This window comes from Epinephelus lanceolatus, chromosome 7, assembly GCF_041903045.1.
Source record: "Epinephelus lanceolatus isolate andai-2023 chromosome 7, ASM4190304v1, whole genome shotgun sequence".
In the NCBI taxonomy this organism is placed as follows: domain Eukaryota; kingdom Metazoa; phylum Chordata; class Actinopteri; order Perciformes; family Serranidae; genus Epinephelus; species Epinephelus lanceolatus.
This window is the reverse complement of record NC_135740.1, coordinates 8555999-8582697: the sequence shown is the minus strand read 5'-3', so window position 1 is coordinate 8582697 and position 26699 is coordinate 8555999. Positions and strand designations below refer to the sequence as shown.

At 40.2% G+C, this 26699-nt stretch overlaps 1 protein-coding gene across 1 annotated transcript; it reads left to right on the top strand.

The window, feature by feature from the left end:
• The first annotated feature begins 448 nt into the window (after positions 1-448).
• On the top strand, positions 449-25376 carry LOC117261239 (calpain-9-like). The gene is made up of 22 exons (XM_033633575.2): positions 449-501; positions 3526-3780; positions 5200-5269; positions 5420-5538; positions 5641-5774; positions 5886-6060; positions 7868-7942; positions 8639-8724; positions 10968-11042; positions 11512-11672; positions 12371-12537; positions 12977-12988; positions 13098-13306; positions 15970-16015; positions 16181-16249; positions 18343-18400; positions 18528-18589; positions 20123-20191; positions 20306-20384; positions 21086-21202; positions 24045-24100; positions 24388-25376. Exons 2-22 carry the CDS (start codon positions 3544-3546, stop codon positions 24412-24414), a joined length of 2103 nt encoding a protein of 700 aa, XP_033489466.2. The 5' UTR covers positions 449-501; positions 3526-3543; the 3' UTR covers positions 24415-25376.
• The last annotated feature ends 1323 nt before the right edge of the window (positions 25377-26699 follow it).

The following is a 26699-nucleotide window of genomic DNA, read 5'->3' as shown; positions in this document are numbered from 1 at the left end:
CAATGGGTATGGACTAGTATTGTTTAAAACACACATTGCAGGCCTCATGAAATAACGGTTCTGCTACTGCGAGGCTGACTGAGGAGATGAGTTTACTGTCTTTACATGCACAGACGACGGTGACAGATTTATATTGTATGCAGCCAGTGTTTTTCACATGACAGTTTTATGTCTTAACTAACTACTGTGAAAATATAGGTCCTGAGCATTTGAACAAGTCAGGGCAGCATAGACTGATGGATGACATTAAAGCTATTATGCTCTTTTCATGTACATGGTGTTCTTATATAATCTCCCTCCCTCCCTCTATCATCTGCCGGTATGTCTGCCTGTATACTGTGCGCAGCTGTGACATGTTAATTCTCATGTTCCTTCTTTGTAGAAGAACTTTGCATACTGACAGTCATAGCCTTAGGCGTTCATAGTTACCACATAAGAACTGGAGCTTCTTCTCTTATACGTGTTGCTCTACCCAGACTCAAGACTTTCCCTTTCTGGCTGGTAGGTAAGTTTTCAATATTCATATACCATAACATTTTACCATTAAAACCGCCAGCATTCCAATAGCTCCTTGGGGGATCATTTTTACCCCCTGACACAACAGCGTCAGTAAACACAAATATGTCTTTTCTTGTAGTAGGCAAGTGAATTTTTAAGAAATGAGGGGTTTAATGATTTTAATTTTCAGATTGAAAAAAGGCGCATTTGAAAAAAACAACAAAATAATCAATATTTTAAACAGCTCCATTTTCATTTTCACATACAGTTTAGCAGTTTGTGGTATTGTCATAGTTGACGGCGCTGTTCCTGTTGTGTACTTGACATTGTTACTTTGAGTCACTAAAAAATTACTGTCAGTGCAATTTAATGTAAGACCCAAGATTGATTACCAAGTGGTGTATGAGGGCTCTGCACTCTGTTACTTCTTATTAAAATGGGTTATCTTGATATTTGTAGTCCACAAAGGAAAAATAAGAAACTAAAGCACACTTCACAAAATGAAAATGCATCACTTTTTCTATGCATGCAAAGGCTTTTCAAATTTGTTTACACATTTGTTGAAATCTGTGCTGTTGAGGTGTGACTTATCAAGATGCTGATTAAAAAGCATCATTACTACATAGGTGTGCCTTGGCATGGTCACGCGAATCTTGTAAATAAATATGCTGGATAAGGAGATCTTGTGCTGGTGTGGTTACATGTGGTCTGTGGTCATGAGGCCAGTTGGATGTACTGTCAAAGTCAAAGAAATGACTTTGGAGATGGCTTTTGGTAGCATATTTCAGAGTGGCCTTTTATTGTGACCAGCTCAAGGCAACAACAAAACTTTGTCAATTGTTTTTTCTGTTGGTAGTCTGCAATTTTTTGGACTGCAGTTTTGAACTTATTGTTGTGTTAGTGAGTGATTCTGTGATGATTTTTAGCTATGCATAAAACACCATTCAAAACTGACAAATTAAATAAGCAGTATTGCCAAGCTTTACTTTGCTGAACAGAATCCATGTATGAAAAATTGCTCATATGTAATAACCACAAACATGTAAACCAGTGATATTCAACTTGTGGCCTGTGGGCCTGATCTGGCCTGTATTTGGGTGCCAGGTGGTCTGGCAACTATTCTGTAATTCACAATAGAATTTAAATTAATTCACACTTTTCTTAAACTTTGAATGTAAATAAGGTGCCTGAGTGCATTAAAAGCATCATCATAGAGCTTGTTTAACAAAAAAAAGTGCCAGGGTCAAATTATTTTTATATAAATTACTAAAGTTTGTTATCAACTGGCCCCTGACCTCCTGGCATTTTGCAAATGTGGCCCCAGGGCAAAGCAAGTTGAGTATCCCTGATGCAGACTAACTTGTTTAGAGTCGTTACTTCTCCTCTGTGGCACATTCTAGAAGGTGGTATTAAACTTTGTAGAGAATAAAAGCAAACAGGTATGTCAAAGAAAGATGATACTCTAACACAGACAATCGGTTATTGTGCAGCATTCTATAGAGGCTAGAACCAGCATGCACACTGACATGGGTGCAGATCCCGGGGGGGACAGGGGGGGACATGTCCCCCCCCAAATTCTGAAAAACACAAATTGTCCCCCCCAATTCTAAATAGCTTAAATGATTGAAATTGAACAAATGTATACAGTAGTCCTATATACTGGGAGAAAGGGAAGATGATGAGGAGAAATGGGAATCCGTGAGAGGCGAGAGATGAGAACATGAGTGGACATAACATGCCTGAGACCCTGAAACTAGCAGTAGCATTAACTAACAGCGAAGCAGTGAAAAGGAGGGTGATGGCTAGTTCCATGTACTACTGGCTGTTTAAGAGAAATAAACAGTAAAGGTAAGCATATGATTCTCTTTGTAGTGCTTTTTGAATGACTTGGTGATGGTGATGAGCTTCTATAAAATCGTGAAATATGCTGGCAATCTCAAGCGCTCTGTGGGCATGATTTGCACGCGTGCAATTAAAAAAAATCACAACTGATTGTCCCCCCCAAACTTGTCATCAGATCTGCACCCATGCACACTGACATATTCAAAGATCTTATTTTACCTCTTTGACGCCCAACAGGTAGAAATAAACTATGCAGGGAATGCAGAGGTATGGAAAGTTTAACAAAAAAAAAGGTGATTGAAAGTAAAAAGCACAGACAAGTTTTACTTTTAGTCCCAGTCAGAAAGGGTTGAGGCAAGGCAGTGCTACATATTTGGGAAGTACTGAGTATATAACTGGATAAATGAGACTTGGATTATTCTGCATGAGTTGTGTGAGAGTTTGTGAATGGATGATTTGATATAGTTTTGCTCTTGTTAAAGGTGGTCCCCATTTACTTCAGTTAATTAACAATGTTTGAAGTTTTTGGATTCTTGGTTCATTGAGAAAAACAATGTTTTATTTACAAATTAAAGGTAACACAACATGAATAATAGATGTACAGTATAAATGGTCATTTTGATAAGAGTCTGTAGGGTTTTGAGGTCAGTTTTTAAAATTTTGTAAATAAACTATATCATTAGTTATTTGGAAGGTTTAAGAGGGTTATAAATTATCTAATTTTTTTGTTGTGATTATGGATTAAAGTGGTGGGTAATAAAGAAACCAGCCCAGTCACCTGAAGAAGATGTTGCCATTGTACATTTTTGCAAAGCATGGTTACATTTGTACATTTCACATGTATCTTATATATATTAACGTTTCTAAAGTGACATGGTACATGAGCTGACATGAGCTGATACCTTGGTGAGACACCTGCCAAGCTGCCGACCAATGTTCGAATCCAACAAACAACAAAACCGGTTGTTTTTTAGCGAGAAATCACTGCATTTCCTGCTGGAATAGAGCCAATAAAAGTATCTAGCCTACCTTGAGCTTTGCTTTTTTACAGAGTGGCTAGTTTGATTCTTGCTTTTTTATTTTCCAGTAATTACAGAGTCAAGAGACTGACATCCTTTAGCTGTTGGTGAGACAGGCAACATTAAAAAGTAATTGTTTTCTGTCTCCTTTTCTTTTTCTGAACAGAGTTCAAACACTGCAACAATGCCTGCCCCAGGTGTGTGTATGAACATCCTCAATGCCCGTCATGCGAAAGATGGCAGAGGGACTCGCAACAACCCCGAGCAGTTTCTCAACCAAGACTTTGTGCAGCTGAAACAGTACTGTCTCATCAAACAGGTGAGGTACATCGATGACATGTTCCCCCCTGACAGAAGGTCCATCGGTCAGGGGGTACTGAGTCCTTCTGACCTGAAGCGAGTTGTCTGGCTGAGACCAGGGGTGAGTGTTTAAGTCTTTGATCCCATATCACACTAAATGTTGATGTGTAAACATGTCTTTCTTTTGCTAAACATTCAACTTGTTCAACTGTCATGTGCCTTGGCCAAAAAGTTGCACATGAACACACCACAAAAACTTCTGCTGCTGGCCCACTAGCATGTATGTTTTGCGGTCTCCACACCAGCAGATGGTGGTAGGCTGTATTCATCATACAAAAGGGGAAACCGGAAGATGCTAGTTAGCCAGATAGCACATTAACAACACAATCATATTTACTGTGCACCAGTGAACAATAACGCAAACCTGCTTGATACGTTCCTGCTTAAGAGCTCAATGGCTAGAGAAAAATAATCTTACCTTATTTAACAAGTTTGTTTTGGCCTCACGCCTTCTTGACTTTAGCACTTTGTTTACTTTCCTCACCTCTGTTTCTCTTCTCATGGGCAGTGCTGAACTGCCAATCAGAGTAATTTCATTCACCAACAGGCTGCAGAGCCGCTGACAGCAATCTAACATGCTGAATCGGCAGAAAAAAAGCCAACTAGTGCTGACGAGGGCCAGTGGTGCAGGATACACCACAGCAACGAGGGCCACGGTTGCTCACTGACGGCCCAAGATGGACCTACGGCACTGTCAGCTCATTGTGTGAGGGCCTTGAGGTTCCTGACACAACAAGGTGACAGTTTGCCATTGGTTGATGTCAGGCATCTGTGAGGATATGTTGCCCAAGTTTTTTTTTTTTTTTGTGGTGTGTCCTGCATCATTGGCCCTTGTTGGCTTTTTTGGGCGATTCAACACATTCAATCTGCGGCTGAGTTTGTCAATGAATAAAATCACTCTGATTGGCAGTTCAGCTCAGTGTATGAGAAGAAAAACTAAAGTGAGGAAAGTAAACAATCAACTAAAGCCAAGAGGGCATCACATCAAAACTTTTTATATTAGGTAAGGTTATTTTTGGGGGCACTGAGCTCTTTAGAAGACAACGTTTGGAACTGTTTTTTATTGTTTATTACAGTAACGTAAAAATCATTTGTTCTTTCAATATCAGTCCGAGACACAGGCAACGAGAGGCAATGCAACAGTTGGACTTCTTTGCCACAAGTTCTTTGATGTTAGTTTGGTTTGTCTCAACCTTAAGATTTTGTACAAAGTAAGACTCTTGCTTAGGATTGTTCAGAGCTTCTGAGAGTCACAGAGTTTGTCAGTCCTCAGTTATTTGGCAGTGCTAGCAAGCCTTTTGCATAACCATCACTGAATTGTTTGGTTCAGCATTGAGTAAAAAACAAAAGTTGCTTAATATACATTAAAAGATGAATATTAGAAGTCAAAGACAAACCTGAAAAAGCTAAACAGGCTGTAGTTATAGTGTATTACTGTATTGCTCTCTGACAGGTGCTGTCAACAATTTCTGTGTTTCAGAAAATTGTTCCCAATCCTTTTTTTGAAGTTGATGGGGTCTCCAGGTTTGACTTTGGTCAAGGCGTAGTTGGTAGGAAAATTGCTTCATTCATAATAATCCATAAATTGTTTGTCCAGCAATGTAATTTTGAGATGCAAGTGCAGACAAGTGCAAAAAGAGACTATGGTAGGGCAGAGAATATATTGTACCAATGTGTTTTTTTTTAACTCTTTCTATCAGGAGACTGCTGGTTTCTTGCATCTATCGGAGCTCTGACATTCCAGACTGACATCCTTCAGCAAGTTGTTCCTCTCGATCAAAGATTTGATAAGGACTACTGCGGGTTGTTCCACTTCAGGGTAAAGCAGTGTTTGTATAAAAGTAGGTTAGATTCTGCTTAATGACACATAACTTGTTTTTGCCATGATCTCTTAATATTCTCTCATTTCTCATCTACTCAGTTTTGGAGATTTGGAAGATGGGTGGATGTTGTCATTGATGACAAACTACCAACAATTGACGGCAGACTAATCTTCGTTAGCTCCAAAGACCCAACTGAGTTCTGGCCTGCTTTACTGGAGAAAGCCTATGCCAAGTATGAAAAAACAATGAACTGTTTCTCAGTCATAAAATACATTTTCTCAGAGTGATATTTGTTTTATTTTGGGAGTATCTTTGTAAGTAATATCCCAACCGCTTGTTTCAGAGTGTGTGGTTCCTACTCAGACATGAATGCTGGAACTCCCTCTGAGGCTTTGTCGGACTTCACTGGTGGTGTTCACATGTGTATCAATCTGGCAGAGCCTCCCCAAAACCTGTGGGAACTGATGTTCAGAGCTGGCAAATCTACGGCATTGATGGGTTGTGGTACACCACAGGGGGTAAGCACGAATATACCACACAAAACCAGTACTGACTGGTTCTTTTTGCTTTTATGTGCTAAAACTCTGTGGAATGTTAGACAGTCCTAGTTAGACAGATAGTTTTAGTTATGTTCATTAGAAGATAATGTTTTTAATATGATTTGTATCTCCAGTATAGCATCCACCCCTTTTCCACCAAAATTGGCACGTGTACGCAGGCTTTTCAAACACGGGTAAACCCACTAAAAGTAGGGGGCAGACTCCTTTCCCATAGCCAGTAGACCATATATGGATCTGCAGCAGACCAATTTGCCTTTCTCTGTGTGTCTGTTTTGTTTTGTTTTTTTCGTTGTTTTTTTCTGGTGTGTCATGTCCGACGTCACAGACAGGCTGGAAAACAGGTTAGTGAACAGTAAAAAGCAGCATGGAGGCCTGTGAAAACTTTACAGTAGTTACTTCTCTTTATATATCTCTTATTCAGTCTCTTTCAAACTTGGTGCAGATTAATTTGGGTTGATGTTTGAGCACTGCTTGGGTGGAGATGGACTATATTTTGTGGTACCACATCGTTGCATCTCACCAGTTAAGGGCCTTAAATTAGCATGTTCTAATGGATGTTGTGTTTCCATCAATGCCAATAAGAGCTGCAGCTGATAAATACCTATGAAAAATGCAGTGTCATTTGACTCTGGAGTGAATATCGATTGTAACCTTTCCCATTATATTTAAGAGTCAGATGTTAGCTGGTGTTAGCGGTTTTCGTGCAAGCGAAAACAGGCTTCACTCTTTAGTATTTCATAGATGTATGCTAGGTGATGACTTTTCTGGCTGCTGACATTTTCATTTGTCATAGCAGCAAACCAAAAACATTGTGATGGCATGGTTCCATTTACAGCAGGTGTGACAGTAACTCCCTGTTCATACATGGCAATGGCCTGAGACTGAAGAAGTGCTGGGATGTCAGACTGTCAAGTCTCAGCTAATCAGTGGCATGACATGCTGAGGATATTTTAGCTATGCAGGAATTTCTCTTGATGTTCCCGGGGTGACAGTCTTTTTTTCAAGCACCTCAAGAAATTACATGCTTGTTCTCAATTCAATTCAATTCACCTATGAAAAAGAAAAGGAGTTTTAAACACAATTGATTATGGGCTTTAATGGCTTCCAGTTCCAAATCAGAGCTGAGTATTTAAGTAATGGCTGAAAGCTACAGACTCACCAGAAGCAAGGGATGTCCTACAGCCTTTAAATCTATATGTGTGAATAAGGTGTTAACCATTTGAGCCAATATACATGGAAATATTAGCAGTATTAACTGTATGGTATGTATAACAGGTTAGAAATACCGCTTTACAGTAAAGCTTTATTGTGCAAGGAAAATAAAGATGAATGTCATTACTTGTCACGGTATAAAGAGCTTTAAAATTCATGTTATCATACAGCACTATGACCAACTCATGTTGCAAAGTGCTTTATTTAGTACTCTTTCAAATTCTTGAAATTTTAGTGTTTTTTCTGGGAGGATTTAACAATGACAATGAATTGCTGCTAAGACTTGTTTGAACTCATAAGACTAACCATCTAGCTAAATCATAATGTGTTTCAGTAGCCTCGTTGTCTTTGTCTGATATTACTTTCTTAACCCATGTTGATACTCAATTTTGAGTATTTTATATGGATTCAAATATTGTCACTTCAGCGATTAGGAGGTAAACAATCAAATGTTGGTCCCCTGTTGACTTGTTAATTTATTATGTGCTTAGAAAAATGTATGTTGCACAAGACGACCTGCAGCTATAACATATAAAGTATTTATATCTTGTAGGAGACATCTGCCAACACGGTGTTACCGAATGGATTGGTCCAAGGCCATGCCTACGCTGTTACTGGTTTGAAACAGGTAAAGAATTCCATTTGTTTTAAGGTCATTAGTGTACCACCAACCGCTAGCTACGTATCTTCATACAATACATACGATATATCCTACGAAAATGCACACATAACAGTCTGTATAATATCCTACAAATTAGAGCCCCACGAATGACTTTACGTTCTTATCGTAAACTTATCTAACTAACGTAAAGTTACAGAGGTTGGGCTCAGGCAAATAAAATGACTGTGGTTAGGTTAAGGAAAAGAAACATGGGGAAGACATACCTTAAAATGACTCAAATTTCTCTCAAAGTTTGCACAGTTGGAAAAACACAGTTGGGGAAAGTCCTGTGTTTGCACCAAAATATCTGGACTGTATGGAAGCGTTACCTTCTTTTCTGCCATCGGTGCATTGGTCACGTGATTGCAGCCTTCCAAAATACATGGCTTATGTATGAATTACTGGTTTATCAGTACGTTGGATATGTATGAATTTTGGTGCATTACGAATGAATGGTGCATGAGAACAGCTCCTATTAGTCTTGAATTTAACCTTTGCAAATGATTTGATTAAAATATAGAGTTCTAGGGTAATAAAGTCCTTAATTTGGCCTTTACTGTAGCCTATAGTTGTACATATCAAAGGAAGTAAGTACGTACATAGTGGTGTGCAGTGATTTTTATGGCAAATAACAAATTTTTCTGTCTGGTTATTGCTGGTCAGGTGATGAGCCGAGGGCAAATGGTAAACCTGGTGCGTTTGTGGAACCCCTGGGGCAGGGGGGAGTGGAACGGAGACTGGAGTGATCGGTAAGAATGGCACTGAGTGCAGTGACTATTTCACAAAGAAACTGCTCTGATTTGCTGTCCTAGGAGAGAAAACAGTGATTATTTTCTTATAACAAAATTTGTCATACACAGGTAAATTTCTCAGGAATGCTTTGTTAACAGTTTGTGTCTGCTTCTTGGTGATAAGCTCTACAATGGTAAACTAAATAATGTTTTTGTAAGTCATCTATAAGGGAGTTGGGGACATTTTAAACAGAGCCATGAAGCCTTTCTGTAGCTGTCTTATTGTAATAACTCTCTTGTTATTATAAACTGGTTGTGCCAGTTAGCAATAAAGCATGACTACAGCGGTTCTGACAGGTCTTCTACATTCATATCTTGGAGGTTATCAGTTATAAAAGAATAATGTAATTAATGTTTTTCCAGTGAATGTAAATCTTTTTATGATTACTTGTCTGAACCTTACCCAATGATTGCAGCAGACAAGTTAAACTGATGCATCCAGTTCAGGCTGGTGTCTCATGGGTGATCCAAGTTATGCTGGATCCTTTTTTATGCTTTTTATATAACGATCTCCTCAGTTATTTACTATTGTATCTTACTATCTTACTATATAATGACGAAAACTCTGTCTGTCTGTGGGTGTGTCTGTTCCACGTTTTTCTCCTCACTGACTTGGTCAATCCATGTGAAATTTGGCACAGTGGTAGAGGGTCATGGGAGGATGCGAATGAAGCAATATTACATCAATTGGCCAAAGGGGGGGCGCTATAGCAACCGATGAAATTGCAAACTTTGAATGGGCATATCTCATGTCCCGTATGTCGTAGAGACATGAAACTTTGCACAGAGATGCCTCTCCTCATGAGGAACAAATTTGCCTCGAGAACCCATAACTTCCGGTTTATAGATTTTCCGCCATTTTGAATTTTTTGAAAAACACTTAAAATTGATCTCTTCCTAGGAGGTTTGACCGATCTGCATGAAACTCGGTGAACATAATCTAGGGACCAATATCTAAAGTTCCCTCTTGGCAAAAGTTGGAAAACTTACTAAAACTGAGCTTCTATAAGGCAATGAATATTGCGGAGGGCGTGGCTCATCACATAAAGGTGTATAACATCTCAAGGGTTTCACCGATCACCACGCAACTTTGTAGGCATATGACCACACATAATCTGAGGGGACCCCTCCATTATTGACCCGATCAAACAAAATGGGGGCGCTAGAGAGCTAATTTCTTATCTAGGCCTAACCGCCATATCGATTTTTACCAAAGTTGGTAGATATGTAGAACAGGACGCCTCAAGGTGACTGGAGAAATTTAACTCTAATTGGCAACTGGGTGGCGCTATAACAACAGAAAAATGCTTCAAAATGGCTCAAATGTGACCGATCACTGTGGCTCCCCCTGTGGCCCAATGTTGTTGTTCTTTTCTAATTTTTGGTATGACTAAGTCATGGTATGCTGTACTCAATGGGTATGGACTAGTTTTATTTAATGCATGATAGTTCTAAGCATGTTGACCAACTGTGGAACAGAGCCCTGAAAAGTCTCTAGCTGTCTTATGGTCTTGGCGGTTTGCACAAAATTGGTTTTGGCAGTTTTCAGTCAGGGCAAGCCAAGTTTTGTCGCACAGCAATTGCAGCTCATTTATGTTTTGTCAGCAAAATATCTGTTGGCTTTTTCAAATTCATGCCATGCCATGAGAACTAAAGCTAGTAATTACACAGACTAATCTGCCTGGTACAACCACAGTGTGATCTGTTGGTCACCCAGTTGCTCCAGTGATTTAGTATTGCACTTTCAAAAAGGTTTCCCGAAAGATGCATGAAAAGAAGTAAGGTCAAAATTAGCAAGGAAGAAGCTGAGATCTCCTGACACTTAGTGCCTGGTATATCAAGCTCCCAAAACACTGGATTCTACATTTTCCATACAGCAACTCGACAGTTTGTGTTTTCGTAGACCCTCCCTGTCTTTTCAAACTCCATGCCACAGGTTTGAAAGTCAGATTTTACACTAATAAAAAAATGTCTAGTCTTCAAGCCCAAGCTGAATACCTTTCCTCCTCTACAGCTACCACATGAATGCCAGGATTTGCATGAGTGCATCTGGTCAAAAACAACTTGACACAGTTGTGTCAAGTTGACTCTTGGCCGTGAGCCTTGGCCTCTATCAGAAAAGGTCATTTACAACTGAATGTTTGAACCAATTTTAACAATATTGCCTCTCTTCTTTCTTCACTGCAAAATTGCACCTAAAGGTCGCCTTTATGGCAAACTGTGAGTCCTGAGGATCATGAGATGTGCCTTTCAGTGGCCGATGATGGGGAGTTTTGGTAAGCAAGCTAAAATCAAAATTTAAGGTGACAACAATTTTATAAAAGTTCTGACTGCAGAATGTTTTGTGACATACTCTAAAAAATAGAGTAGTAACTACCAATTTATTGTTTTCTCAACAACTTTAGTGTAAAATGCACTGATTAAAATTCAAAACTGATGTATAATATCTTTACCTGAAAGGGATTAAAAAGTAGTTTGTATTTTGAGACCACAGTTTTACATACAAAAACTAAAGTATAACTAGGTACATATAATCAATAAGCAATATCTATACATATTGTTTCACCAAGGACATATTTCTATAGTAGCCAAGAGAGGCATCATAATTTATTCACAGTTATGCAGATTTCATTTGCATATTTTACCTCAACTGATCAATACAGAGTAACAATTTCTTCTTTGACGGATCAAGTGACTCTAAGCCTAAAACAACACTGTGTCTAAATGAATCTCTGATATCAACAGGATGACCCTGGAAAACTTCTCAAAGTTCTACTCAGACCTTGACATCTGCTGCCTTTGTCCCGACTTCCTTGATGGAAGCTCTTCATGCCATTGGAAGACCTCCTACCATGAGGGCAGATGGGTTGCAGGAACAACTGCTGGAGGATGCATTAACAACCTTGGTACTTTCAGGATATCTGAACTTATGCAAAACTGTCCCCTCAAAAGCAGTACATGGAGACTGAAGTGTGCCAGTTCAAAATGTAGTGATTGTGTATGTAGTGTGTTACTTCTTAATTTTAAATGCATAAATGCTAGGGGTGTGTTACGGTTCACAAAATTCACAGTTCAGTTTGATTCAACACAGGGGTGTCATGGTTTGGTACGTTTTCAACAGAGCACATAATAGAAATTTCCTTGATTTTAACATGTTCACTTTATTAAAACTAAGATCATAAAGTGTGATGTTCTTCGAACAATGATGGAGTCATACCTGAGTGACTCATCTTCAGGGGTGTCTCCTTAGCTTCATATATATAAAAAAAACAACAACAACCAGCTACTTAAAAATATTTACTGTAGTAAAAAAACGTTCCCTTTTTTATTCCAAGCAGACTCATAAGAGTACCTAGCATGTCCTATTTCAATGTGTAGGTCCACTGAAAAAACAGCGCCATGGAGAGTTGGGATGAGAACATGTTGGTATGTCTGTTGACTGAGGAGAGCCTGGTAGCATTGAAGCAATTGCTTTCTGCTCAATTTATCATTTACACATACATAGATGAATTTCATTTCACCTTTTTAACATTATCAACCCTTGTTTCACCCTTGTTTTAGCAAAATGGTAAAATGCAGAATTATTTCCTTCTTTGCCTTCCAGACAGTTTCTGGACTAATCCGCAGTATCGGGTCAGGATCGAGGGTTTGCTCAGTGAATGTTCTTCAGGCCAAGATGAGAAAAACATGCTGGTGTCTCTCATGCAAAAACCAGACAAGAGAAACAGACGCCTGGTCAAAAGTCTCCACATTGGATTCTCTGTATTTGAGGTAAATATTAACCTTCACTGTTTTTTTTTAACAGTATGGACTGTTATGGATATATCCTGTATATGCATGGAAAGTAGCTGTTAAAGATGACACACACATATCACATGACATAAAAGCAGAAATAAAACCATTCTTGGCCATTCTGTGTCATTGTGGTGAACAATATCAGTGCTGTATCACAAAGTTAGCATTTATAGGAATGTGGCTTATCGCTCAACATAAAACATCTGTACCAAGTTCTTGAAGAAACTCTGAATGCAGCATATTGCTTGCTTTTTCATTTTACTAGAACTTTGGTAAACCACTATGAGCCCTATAACTGATCATTAACTTCCTTGATATCTATTTGCATCATTCACATGTCTTCATAAATTTATGATTTAATTAAAAATATTTTTTGTCTTTAACATGAACTAATTTTTCTCTGATTTCTTCTCAGGTGACTGAAGAAGTAAGTAACATTTTAACCCAATCCTCATACACAGTGCATGCCTACCTACATACTGCAGCTATGCTATAAACTGCATATAACTGACATCTATTTATTACTGGTGTTACAGTACAAGGCACACAGAGGGAAGTTCCCAGCCTCTTTCTTCAGCAGAAACAAAGCTGTTGCCCAAACAAAAACCTACATGAATGCACGTGAGGTGATGGAGTTCTTTTTGCTCAAGCCTGGCGAATACCTGATTGTGCCGTCCACCTTTAATCCAAACGAGACAGCCTCCTTCATCCTGACCATCCTTTCCAAGGCAGAGACCCACATCCAGTAAGTCACTCGCCAGACCTAGCACATTCAGCACCATAGGCAAGCCCCCACCCAATAAAAGAATATTTCATTATCTAATCTAGTATTTCAAACAATGACAAGACCTAAAAAATCAACACAAATAAACAATGTAGCTAACAAACAATAAAAGAATACGGTCAAACTAAACATATGGCCCCGGTGCTGGATGTCTCCCAATCATTTCATCATCAATCTAATTCACAGTGAAAATGAATTGATTCACACTGGGGATTTTTTTTTTACTTTTAATATACATGAGGTGCCAGAGTGCATAAAAAAGAATCACATTAGAGCTTGTTTGTCCAAAAAAGTTCCAAGGGAGGATTCCGTGGACCCCCTGACAGAAGTTCAGGCTAAGCCCCGAATGTCCTCAAATCCTAAAGAACGCCCCGTGTACCTGTGCGGGGCTTCTGTGACTGGCCCCTGGCCTCTTGTCATTTTGCAAAATGGCTCCCAGGCTAAGCAGGTTGAGAATCCCTGCTCTAGCATGTTGACTGTGATGATCGCTCTTACAACAGACCGACAGTTGGCATTAGATCAAATTTTTTACCCTACTGTTTGATTTGTTTTTTTTTCTCCAAATTTAAAACCTTTTTTTTGTGTTGGTAGGGAAGTGGCAGGCACCTACAGTACAGGCCAAAAGTTTGGACACACCTTCTCATTCAATGCATTTTCTTTATTTTCATGACTATTTACATTGTAGATTCTCACTGAAGGCATCAAAACTATGAATGAACACATGTGGAGTTATGTACTTAACAAAAAAAGGTGAAATAACTGAAAACATGTTTTATATTCTAGTTTCTTCAAAATAGCCACCCTTTGCTCTGATTACTGCTTTGCACACTCTTGGCATTCTCTCCATGAGCTTCAAGAGGTAGTCACCTGAAATGGTTTTCCAACAGTCTTGAAGGAGTTCCCAGAGGTGTTTAGCACTTGTTGGCCCCTTTGCCTTCACTCTGCGGTCCAGCTCACCCCAAACCATCTCGATTGGGTTCAGGTCCGGTGACTGTGGAGGCCAGGTCATCTGCCGCAGCACTCCATCACTCTCCTTCTTGGTCAAATAGCCCTTACACAGCCTGGAGGTGTGTTTGGGGTCATTGTCCTGTTGAAAAATAAATGATCGTCCAACTAAACGCAAACCGGATGGGATGGCATGTCGCTGCAGGATGCTGTGGTAGCCATGCTGGTTCAGTGTGCCTTCAATTTTGAATAAATCCCCAACAGTGTCACCAGCAAAACACCCCCACACCATCACACCTCCTCCTCCATGCTTCACAGTGGGAACCAGGCATGTGGAATCCATCCGTTCACCTTTTCTGCGTCTCACAAAGACACGGCGGTTGGAACCAAAGATCTCAAATTTGGACTCATCAGACCAAAGCACAGATTTCCACTGCTCTAATGTCCATTCCTTGTGTTTCTTGGCCCAAACAAATCTCTTCTGCTTGTTGCTTCTCCTTAGCAGTGGTTTCCTAGCAGCTATTTGACCATGAAGGCCTGATTCGCGCAGTCTCCTCTTAACAGTTGTTCTAGAGATGGGTCTGCTGCTAGAACTCTGTGTGGCATTCATCCGATCTCTGATCTGAGCTGCTGTTAACTTGCGATTTCTGAGGCTGGTGACTCGGATGAACTTATCCTCAGAAGCAGAGGTGACTCTTGGTCTTCCTTTCCTGGGTCGGTCCTCATGTGTGCCAGTTTCGTTGTAGCGCTTGATGGTTTTTGCGACTCCACTTGGGGACACATTTAAAGTTTTTGCAATTTTCCGGACTGACTGACCTTCATTTCTTAAAGTAATGATGGCCACTCGTTTTTCTTTAGTTAGCTGATTGGTTCTTGCCATAATATGAATTTTAACAGATGTCCAATAGGGCTGTCGGCTGTGTATTAACCTGACTTCTGCACAACACAACTGATGGTCCCAACCCCATTGATAAAGCAAGAAATTCCACTAATTAACCCTGATAAGGCACACCTGTGAAGTGGAAACCATTTCAGGTGACTACCTCTTGAAGCTCATGGAGAGAATGCCAAGAGTGTGCAAAGCAGTAATCAGAGCAAAGGGTGGCTATTTTGAAGAAACTAGAATATAAAACATGTTTTCAGTTATTTCACCTTTTTTGTTAAGTACATAACTCCACATGTGTTCATTCATAGTTTTGATGTCTTCAGTGAGAATCTACAATGTAAATAGTCATGAAAATAAAGAAAACGCATTGAATGAGAAGGTGTGTCCAAACTTTTGGCCTGTACTGTATGTCACCTAAAGGAAGGTCTGCCACTGCTCACGTCTGACTAATTAGTCTTTAAAAGCTTGTACTATTAATTTATGTGCCATGACCAACTTATTATAAGCTTTTTACCCCAAAAACACAGAATCCCAAGCAAAAGTTGGCGATGAAAATAACAAAATAATTACATTACTTAACAAATTATTCAGCAGCAAAACACACATGTCAAAGGTGCCTTTAAACAACTCCAGAATGTTACTGGAAGTACTAACTGTAATGCCATTGCTGAATTTCACATTATACTCCCTTAAACTACTTGTTACTGAGAAAAGTGTCCAAGCCTTACTCAGTATTGTGCTATGCTCATCACTGGCCACATGTGATGCGCTGTCGTCTTGTCTTTCCTTCCAGTGAGAATTCTGGTGGCCATAACCACGAACATAAGAAAACAGAAGAGGTTTGCAAGATTTTATGATATATTGTCAGTGTTCTCCTTATTTTGGTAATGCTGTTGTCTTGCATGTTATTTACTTTGTTGATTACATTGATAGCATGTAACACATAGTACATATTATATGGTGCATTAATTGCTCTGTAGCTGAAATCAGTCAATATTTTGCAGCCCATACACATCAAAAATGGAGGGGATGATGAAAAGAAGAGGGTGATGTTCCGACAATACTCTGACGAGGTAATTTCTGTCTTAAAATAATAATCTCAAAGATTTTCATTTAAGTAAATGTCTGTTAAGTCACTATTGCTTAATAAGGTGAAAGAATGGTGAGTAAGCCTGTGGCTTATTGACCAAAGCCCTTGCATTTGCAGTATTATGAACCAGGTGTTTGTAGCAACATTCTCGGGACATTAATAATCTGCTTTTACCAGGCTGTTGTCATGCACTGTTCGTAGGTCTTCCTACACAAAGTATACACCAAAATTTGTGCATACCCTCAGAATCGTGAGCCAGTAATCTGTGTACAGTCAGTATATTTGGGAAGGTTCTGATCACACAATCAATGTACTGAGAGGAGTAAAGAATATATAAGGAGGTGGTCCCATAAAGAGGCAGGTTGGGGAGGTGGATGGGTCACAAAACATGGGACTTTCCCCAGGAGACCAGTGTTCCAAACCATATGAACTTTGAGTCATGCTATGGTACGTCATCACTATGTTTTTTTCTAAACCTACCCACTGGAACTTTACTCGCCTTCAACCTAACCTCCCTAACTTAACGTTAGGTAGCCGATGTAACTTCATGCTACATACTTAATGTTACAGTTGTATGAGGAAACACACATGCACATACATGTATTACCCCATCCCGCCCCCCACAAAATCTACGCCTATGTTCTTGCCAGCTACAGGACTCATAAACAAGCTGCTATAAATGTAGTCCACCGAAAAACAAGCTGCAATTACCAGTTATTGTTATAGCTGCCACCCAAGAGAATGAAACTGAGATCCTCGAGATTGTAACTTTATAGCTATAGTTGCCTATTTGTTTAGCTGGAGAGGTGCCAGTTCACCTCCTGGGCACTGCCGAGGTGCCCCTGAGCAAGGCACCGAACCCCCCAACTGCTCAGAGCGCCTGTCATGGGCAGCCCACTCTGACATCTCTCCACTTAGTGCATGTATAGGTCCAGTTTGTGCATGTGTGTGTTCGGACCTGTGTGTAATTGACAACAGAGTGAAAAATTGAATTTCCCCTGAGGGATTAATAAAGTATATAAAATTAAAAAAAAAAAAATTAAAAATTAAAATTAAATTAGCTGCATTCACCACCAGTGTAGACTCAGTAAAGTCACTGGTGTCAGCTAAGAAATAGTCAGGCACAGAGAATGGAGGTTTTTACACTTTCATTTTTTAAGGTAGCAATCTTTAGACGTGGGTGGATTTTGTTATTTTGTTTGACAGAGCTGGGCTAGCTGTTTTCCCCCCTGCTCCCTGTTTTTGTGCTAGGCTAAGCTAATCACCTACTAGCTGTAGCTTTATACTTTGAGTACAGGGGTCCATGTCATTGGTTCGACAGCCCATTGGTTCGACATCCCATTAGTCCGACTGTCCGCGGTGCTGAACGGCTCATGGCGGGCGTATGGTGCGCCGCGACCGGCTTGAGGCGGAGCAGGCTCACGGCTTATGTGTTTGTCACTTTCTTTTTCATTTTAACCCACACCATGATCTTTTCCTGACCCTAACCAAGTGGTTTTTGTGCCTAAACCTAACCAGACCTTAACCACAGGGCATCATGAGGATTTCGGAACGGACTTTGGAACAATGGGTTTAATATGGTCGGAACAATGGGATGTTGAACCAGTAGGCAGTTCCTGAGTACAGACCTTGTTGTTACTGTAAGTAAGTGCAGTAAAACCTCTGCCAGTAAAAAGCCAATACTTTATCAAATGTGTTCAGCATGTAGAAAGCCATATTTCAATCCGCTCTGTCCACAGTTTGTCGTTCACCGCTATTATGGTTTACAATCGCAGTTTACACAAGCACATTGCGCTAGCGGAGCTACCTAAATTGTTTATGTCACTGATTATGCTTCTGTGCATTGATAGCTCTTTTTTATTCTGTTTTTGCATTATGTTGAGGAGGGCAGTATGCGTGTGAATATATATAATATATATATATTTATATTTATACACACACACACACACACACACACACACACTGAAAATGTGGCCCATCAATATTTTCTGGTTTTAAAATCCTGAACTAAGGCAACTAAGATAATGAGAATATAGTAAGACTATAAGTTTTTTCTTGTTGTAATTTCATGTCCAGTATGAAGAAGTGAATGCTGAGCAGCTTCAGAGGCTTCTCAATGAAAACATCCTGCAAGGTTTGGACTGTGAAGAGGCCTGATGCGTATGAGCTAAAAGAAATATTCAGATATGATAATCTTCTGTAGCACTTCTATGTGTTTTAACCCAATAAAGTGTCCTACTTTTCTTTCTATTTTAATATAGGACATTTGAAATCTGGAGGCTTCAGCCTTGACGCCTGTCGCAGCATGGTTGCTCTGATGGATGTATCCTCTTATGTGATATTCATTATGAATTGGTGTGATGGAAAAATATATGTTTTTTTATTCCTTCTCTCCATCTCAGCTTTAAGTTTGCTAAATTGGGAATCTCTCACAGTAAATGTAGTTAAATAAAACACAGAGGTAGTGTACATGCCAAAACCCAGCAGCCCTTTTGGTGGTTTCACACAAAATCACATTTATGGGCTCTAGTTTCGCAGACCGGGCGCGGCCTGTGTGTGGCCAGGCGGATTTTGTAAGTTTGGCACACTGTGCGCCTGGCGCAGCTACTCCTCTTTCCCACCTCCGTCCCTCCTACCTGCACAAGTCGGAAAGAGGGAGGAGAGAAGGCGTGGAGTGGGTTTTACACACATCACACCAATCAAATGAGCCCCTCTCCTCGCCCTTAAATGCGCTGCGCGAAGGTGTAATGAGAGTTTACTCAATTCGCCATTGCAGAAGAGAGCAGCAGACAGCCAAACTCCTCCCAGGAGGAAACTTATATGTTTTGGTCTGGGGGGTCCAAGCTCGCAGTGTCCGAGTATACGGAACTGCGAGCAGACCTCCACGGGCTGATGATGCAAAGGTAGCCTGGGAGGAGGTCACCACAATCGTAAATCAATGTTGCGTTTCTCTCGTGCGCGCGCGCTCTCTCTTTCTCTCTCGCAGTCTCACTGTTTCTTTTCTTTTGACTTTTCTAAGATGACAGATGCTGAATATATACTCCCTATCTGATGCTGTGGCTGTTTGTGGTTGGCTGAGAGGGATGTGAACTCATTAGTTTGCAGCTGTGTTAATCAAATCAGGTTGGGTTTCCATTACACGTGCCAAACGTGCCAAACGGTGCCAATCCCCTTTGATCTGACATCAGATGTGACAGGACAGTCGATATAGAGATACATTTATGTGCTGATTGCAGATAGTTGCATTGAATAGTGTTTTTTGGGTATTTTTTGCATTGTTAATGTGCCTGATATTCTGGAAACCTGCCTGTGAGGTTTTGGTGACGTGTGCGCACTGTCCGCCGGTCAGCCAAACTTCGGCTTACACAGGCTGCGCTCCCCCTGCGCTGACAATAGACCTGGTTTTAGCTGGTGAGCTTTTAGCGCACCTTCGGCGAAGCCTTTTGGCACAAAACTGTCACTGCGCCAAGCTGGATCTGTCGACACCTCCCCCTGCTGCGCCGCCACACCCATCTCAGCGCACCTCGGTCTGCCAAACTATACCAAACTGAGCGCGCCTCGGGTTGCGCTGCTCAAAACTAGCTCTGCGCGGGGTTCGCCACCCTGCGCCACCTGCGCTGCGCCGGGAAACTAGAGCCCTAGAGCCCTAAATGTTTAGCTAAGAAGTGGAACACGTGCAGCTCTGATTTCTTAATGATGGGTTAATCATTGTAGTTACATAATACATATAAGTAATCCACATGAAAACACTGCCAACACCTGCCTGCCCTTTAGTATATGTAACATGAATAGATTTAAAGGTCAGGCTAAGACATGAAACATCAGGTGCAGCTCTGATTCCTTAATGCTGGATCAGACGTCAATCACCGGCAAACTGAACTCTGAGGAATTTGTTCGTCTGTGGAAGAAGGTCGTCACATACAAGGTAAAAGAACCAAGTGAAGATTAAAAATCTCATAATAAAACAAAAATTACTGGTGGCCTTTATAATTACGGACATAATGACTCATACATTACTAACTGTCTTCTCTTTTGCCAGGACATATTCTTCCACACAGATGTTTCCCAAACGGTAACACTGTCACTGAGTGAGCTGAGGAATGCAATCATGGCTTTAGGTAGACAATCAGCCACTTCTCCTTGTCTGCTATAGACAGAATCATCCTGGGATTTATCCTCCTTATTTTAAACCTTATGAGTGGTGCTGAAACTTCAAAATCTTGCTAACCGTGTTTTATATTTTGCTGCTACAGACAAGATTAAGCATGCAGCAGGAAATTAAAGGAAGCATTAATAAAGTTGGCAAGATTTTGTTGGCTGTAATTAAAAACCTTTTCTGGGCAGCTGTAGCTCAGGGGAGTAGGATGAGCTGCCACTTATCTAAAGACCAGCTATTCCATTTCTGGCTCTTCCAAGCTGCATGTCAAAGTGTCCTTGGGCAAGATACTGGCCCACAGCACACCTGTCTGTCAGTGTCATTAATACTGAGCTGTACTTCAATTATATAATGTTAGTCCCGTACTTTTGTTTTTGAATGACATTGATGATGAACATTTAGATACTTAAACATATCCCAGACACTTTTTATTTTCATTTATCCAAATGTGTGAGAGTTATTGCACAAGAACTGTTTTTCACAGCAGACATTTTGAGCACAGGCGTCACTAGTGTTCTATTCACGTGTCCCAGGCCATCACAGAGTAACAGTGTCATTGCTTAATGAAAGGAAAAATAAATTGCAGATTCTCATTAATGAAAACAATAAGGCAGCCCTAAAATAAGTCATACCATAAACTTTTGTCCTATATATGTTGGTTAGGAAAGAGGATCAGCGATGACATGCTGAACTTGATGGCTCTGCGCTATGGTGCCTCTTCTGGACACATGACGCTGGAGAGCTTCATCAGTCTCGCCCTTCGCTTTGACTGCATGAACCGTAAGTAAATTGGGAAGCTGCTGACAGTAGACAATAGTTTCAGTGCATGTATGGCCTAAATACGAAATTGTATTTATTACTCTGAGTCACTTTTCTGTGTGGTCAACAAACAATTTTTGCTGATTTCAAATGTATCAATGTACAATACATTTTATAATTATCTTGTGCACACAAGATGTAAAAAATCATTTTACAGGACTTTAAAGGGGAACTACGCCCATTTTCAAAATTCATACAATACTAGTCCATACCTACTGGTAGCTTTGTCACCTTCTACCTATGCCAATCCTCAATGCCTATGTGCAGTTTCACATAGATTGACCACGTCAGTGAGTAGAAAAACGTGGGACAGACAGAATGACTGACTGACAGAATGACACACTGACAGTTTCCATGAATATGTACAGCATACCATACCATGACTTAGTCATACCAAAAATTAGAAAAAAAACCCAACAACATTGGGCCACAGGGGGAGCCACAGCGATCGGTCGCATTTTAGCCATTTTGAAGCATTTTTCTGTTGTTATAGCGCCACCCAGTTGCCAATTAGAGTTAAATTTCTCCAGTCACCTTGAGGCATCCTGTTCTACATCTCTACCAAGTTTAGTAAAAATCAAAATGGCGGTTAGGCCTAGATAAGAAATTAGCTCTCTAGCGCCCCCATTTTGTTTGATGGGGTCAATAATGGAGGGATATCCTCAGATTATGTGCGGTCATATGCCTACAAAGTTGCATGGTGATCGGTGAAACCCTTGAGATGTTATACACCTTTATGTGATGAGCCACGCCCTCCGCAATATTCATTGCCTTATAGAAGCTCAGTTTTAGTAAGTTTTCCAACTTTTGCCAAGAGGGAACTTTAGATATTGGTCCCTAGATTATGTTCACCGAGTTTCATGCAGATCGGTCAAACTTCCTAGGAAGAGATTGATTCGAAGTGTTTTTCAAAAAATTCAAAATGGTAGAAAATATATATACCGGAAGTTATGGGTTCTTGAGGCAAATTTGTTCCTCGTGAGGAGAGGCATCTCTGTGCAAAGTTTCATGTCTCTACGACATACGGGGCATGGGATATGCCCATTCAAATTTTGCAATTTCAGTCAGTTGCTATAGCGCCCCCCTTTGGCCAGTTGATGTAATATTGCTTCATTCTCATCCTCCATGACCCTCTACCACTGTGCCAAATTTCACATGGATTGACCAAGTCAGTGAGGAGAAAAACGTGGAACAGAGACACACAGACACACAGACAGAGTTTTCATCATTATAAGATTCCTATGGTCTAAGACAGTCAAAAAAAAATTACATAAACAACTCTCTCCCAAATAAAGTGCCCCAGGGATTATGTTTTTCTCCAGACCGTCACTGAAGTTAGCATCACCCTGGTTGCCTCATCAAAAATCCAATGGGGATTTTTACATTAACTTCTTTATTGCAGAAAATAAGCTCTGTGACAAACAAACATTTATGGTTCTTACATTTTCTTTTTGTTCACCAAGATAATCTTCACAATGGAACACCATTTTTGAAGCCCAGATGCAATCACCAGAAGTAAAAAGCTAGTTAGGGTACAAAGAAACCACACTACATTCACAACTAAACATGGCCACCACATCCAGGCCTTAAAGCCGTGGTTAATGTGATTATGTTGTGTCGGCTCATTTAGCCACTTGTTAGCAACCACTTTTTTTAAGACACACAGAAACTTCAACATCACTAGTGGGGTATTTACTGATGTATTTTGTCTTAGAACAAAATGTGAAAATCTCCTGAGCTTGTGTTAACCACAGATCCTATTTCAGGTGTCTAATGAAAAACCCATTGACTTTGAGAAGAAGGAAGCGGGGGTGGAAAAATGCTAACTCATTTCTGGGTTTTGGGACTCATTCCTGGGGCACTCTATCCAAACGCTGGAGTGCTAAATCTCAGATTTGTGACGTCATAGGGAATGAAGTCTGGAGCTCCTTTATAGATAATGAATTGGGAAAGATTTTCTAGATGACAATGAGAGCACCCAGGGAAATGTTCTGAGTATATGGGTACATTTTATCTTAGACACTACTATAGAATAAAGCTCACCTGGGTATAAAAAAGGACAGAAAAAACAACAACACTGTGGGTCCACAAAATCAGGCTCCCATCCATTGAGATCCATTGTCATACTTCTCTGTTTTCTGGTTTTGAGAGAGAGTAGCTCATGTTCACACTTATTACATTTTCCTTTACTATGCGAACACTCAAAATATTAGGTGTTTAGTACAGAAGTATGTGATTTGAAGAAAGTCTTATGTGGATCAATATTTCTTTATTATTTGGTTGTATTAACATCATATTTCAACATTGCTGGGATGCTCACTAAGAAGGTCCAGCTGATGGCCAGGTAACGTTGTGACCACCAGCACAACTTTCATTTTGGAACAACTTTTGAACCACATTGGGATGTCTTGATTGAATGTTCAAACAATGGTCATTCAATGTCTCAGTGTTTTCTGCCATGTCTTTAGAGTCTTAGTTTAAGTAACATTTTGGAGGATATAAACTGCCTCCTGTCGTCTGGTTAACTGGGATGTTTTTAATACATCTGTACTGGGTCAGCAAGGAAAGGCTACACTGTACCAGTGCACCACTGGGTGGGTAACAGTAACTTAAGGATGTCTACTGCATTTCACTTGCTGCACATTATTGTTTCACATACAGTACGAAGCATTACCAGAAATGAAGCAACTGGTTAAGATGAAGAAAGAGACATTATGAACTTTGTGACATTTGGCCGACACCTCTGGCTCCCACTCTGCCTCCACAGTTTCTGAAGTAAAATGATTTCTGTTTTTCTCAATAGAAATCTTCAACCAGCTGTCTGATGGAGTGCACATCAAGAATCTTGGCGAATCAGAGGTAATAAAAATTCTTCTTGTGTTGCACATTTCTTGAAATTTGTTGGTAATTTACATTTTTGACAATTCACAATCTGCACTGCTGTTGATCTAAAACAGGGGAGGGGAAATATCTTACTGGCCAACAATGTCCTTTGCTTCAAATACCATTCCCCTTGTGTGTTGTTCTATAAATTATGGTGTTCTTGGACTACATTTTCAGATTTCAATGATGAAATGATGATGCTTTTAACCGGAGCTACAGATACATTAATGTGCAATAATAATTGTTCCCTCCTCATTTTTCAGTGGATGTACCTTGCGATGTACACTTAACCTGAGAGAGAAGATGAACTGCAGGATTCATTTAGAATTACAGCAGCAGATTATGTGAAAGAAAATAAATATGTGTTCTTCTGCAAATGAGCGATGAAATGTATCAAATGTATCAAATCACAATTAGATCATGTAAGGAAGAAGTGTTTTAAATCAATAATGTGTGCACTGTTACCACGAGCAAATGTACTGACATATATGTGAACACCTGTGAACCTATCCCATGATGCATAGCAAAAATACTTCACTATTTTAAGTTTACATTTTATTCTCTTTGATGTACAGTACAGGCCAAAAGTTTGGACACACCTTCTCATTCAATGCGTTTTCTTTATTTTCATGACTATTTACATTGTAGATTCTCACTGAAGGCATCAAAACTATGAATGAACACATGTGGAGTTATGTACTTAACAAAAAAAGGTGAAATAACTGAAAACATGTTTTATATTCTAGTTTCTTCAAAATAGCCACCCTTTGCTCTGATTACTGCTTTGCACACTCTTGGCATTCTCTCCATGAGCTTCAAGAGGTAGTCACCTGAAATGGTTTCCACTTCACAGGTGTGCCTTATCAGGGTTAATTAGTGGAATTTCTTGCTTTATCAATGGGGTTGGGACCATCAGTTGTGTTGTGCAGAAGTCAGGTTAATACACAGCCGACAGCCCTATTGGACAACTGTTAAAATTCATATTATGGCAAGAACCAATCAGCTAACTAAAGAAAAACGAGTGGCCATCATTACTTTAAGAAATGAAGGATGAAGGACCGACCCAGGAAAGGAAGACCAAGAGTCACCTCTGCTTCTGAGGATAAGTTCATCCGAGTCACCAGCCTCAGAAATCGCAAGTTAACAGCAGCTCAGATCAGAGACCAGATGAATGCCACACAGAGTTCTAGCAGCAGACCCATCTCTAGAACAACTGTTAAGAGGAGACTGCGTGAATCAGGCCTTCATGGTCAAATAGCTGCTAGGAAACCACTGCTAAGGAGAGGCAACAAGCAGAAGAGATTTGTTTGGGCCAAGAAACACAAAGAATGGACATTAGACCAGTGGAAATCTGTGCTTTGGTCTGATGAGTCCAAATTTGAGATCTTTGGTTCCAACCGCCGTGTCTTTGTGAGACGCAGAAAAGGTGAACGGATGGATTCCACATGCCTGGTTCCCACTGTGAAGCATGGAGGAGGAGGTGTGATGGTGTGGGGGTGTTTTGCTGGTGACACTGTTGGGGATTTATTCAAAATTGAAGGCACACTGAACCAGCATGGCTACCACAGCATCCTGCAGCGACATGCCATCCCATCCGGTTTGCGTTTAGTTGGACGATCATTTATTTTTCAACAGGACAATGACCCCAAACACACCTCCAGGCTGTGTAAGGGCTATTTGACCAAGAAGGAGAGTGATGGAGTGCTGCGGCAGATGACCTGGCCTCCACAGTCACCGGACCTGAACCCAATCGAGATGGTTTGGGGTGAGCTGGACCGCAGAGTGAAGGCAAAGGGGCCAACAAGTGCTAAACACCTCTGGGAACTCCTTCAAGACTGTTGGAAAACCATTTCAGGTGACTACCTCTTGAAGCTCATGGAGAGAATGCCAAGAGTGTGCAAAGCAGTAATCAGAGCAAAGGGTGGCTATTTTGAAGAAACTAGAATATAAAACATGTTTTCAGTTATTTCACCTTTTTTTGTTAAGTACATAACTCCACATGTGTTCATTCATAGTTTTGATGCCTTCAGTGAGAATCTACAATGTAACGCATTGAATGAGAAGGTGTGTCCAAACTTTTGGCCTGTACTGTACGTCGTTAATTTGTTGTAGATTAGATTACTGGATTTTCTGTTTCACTGTTTTGACCATTTAATATCACAACAACTATTGGAGAGATTGCCATGAAATTTGGTATACTTATATTCATGGCGCTAACAGGATGTAGCCTACTGACTGTAGTGATTCCCTGATTTGACGAGGGCCACAATAAGATTGACTGTTGTGCTTTTGAGTATAATTTCTCAACAACTATTTCCAGAATTACCAGGACATTTGGTTCATTCACACATCCATTCTACCCCCCTGAATAAATTGTTAAAAATTTGTCAGGCTGTTGTCATACACTGTTGGTATGTTTTCCTACGAAAAGTAATGCACCAAAATTCGCACATAGTCCACATAATGATGAACCAGTAATACGTGCATTACCCACACAATTTGCGTAATATGCTGCGAACATGTGACGTATGTGCTGACAAGAGGCAGGTTGGAGTGGTGGATGGGTCACAAAACA

Excerpts from the sequence above, each read along its gene's own strand:
- LOC117261239 (XM_033633575.2), top strand. The coding sequence starts at position 3,544 with ATGCCTGCCCCAGGTGTGTGTATGAACATCCTCAATGCCCGTCATGCG. Across the intron at positions 3,781-5,199 it reads TTGTCTGGCTGAGACCAGGG|AAAATTGTTCCCAATCCTTT; the intron begins GTGAGTGTTTAA and ends TCTGTGTTTCAG. Across the intron at positions 8,725-10,967 it reads AACGGAGACTGGAGTGATCG|GTCGCCTTTATGGCAAACTG; the intron begins GTAAGAATGGCA and ends TTGCACCTAAAG.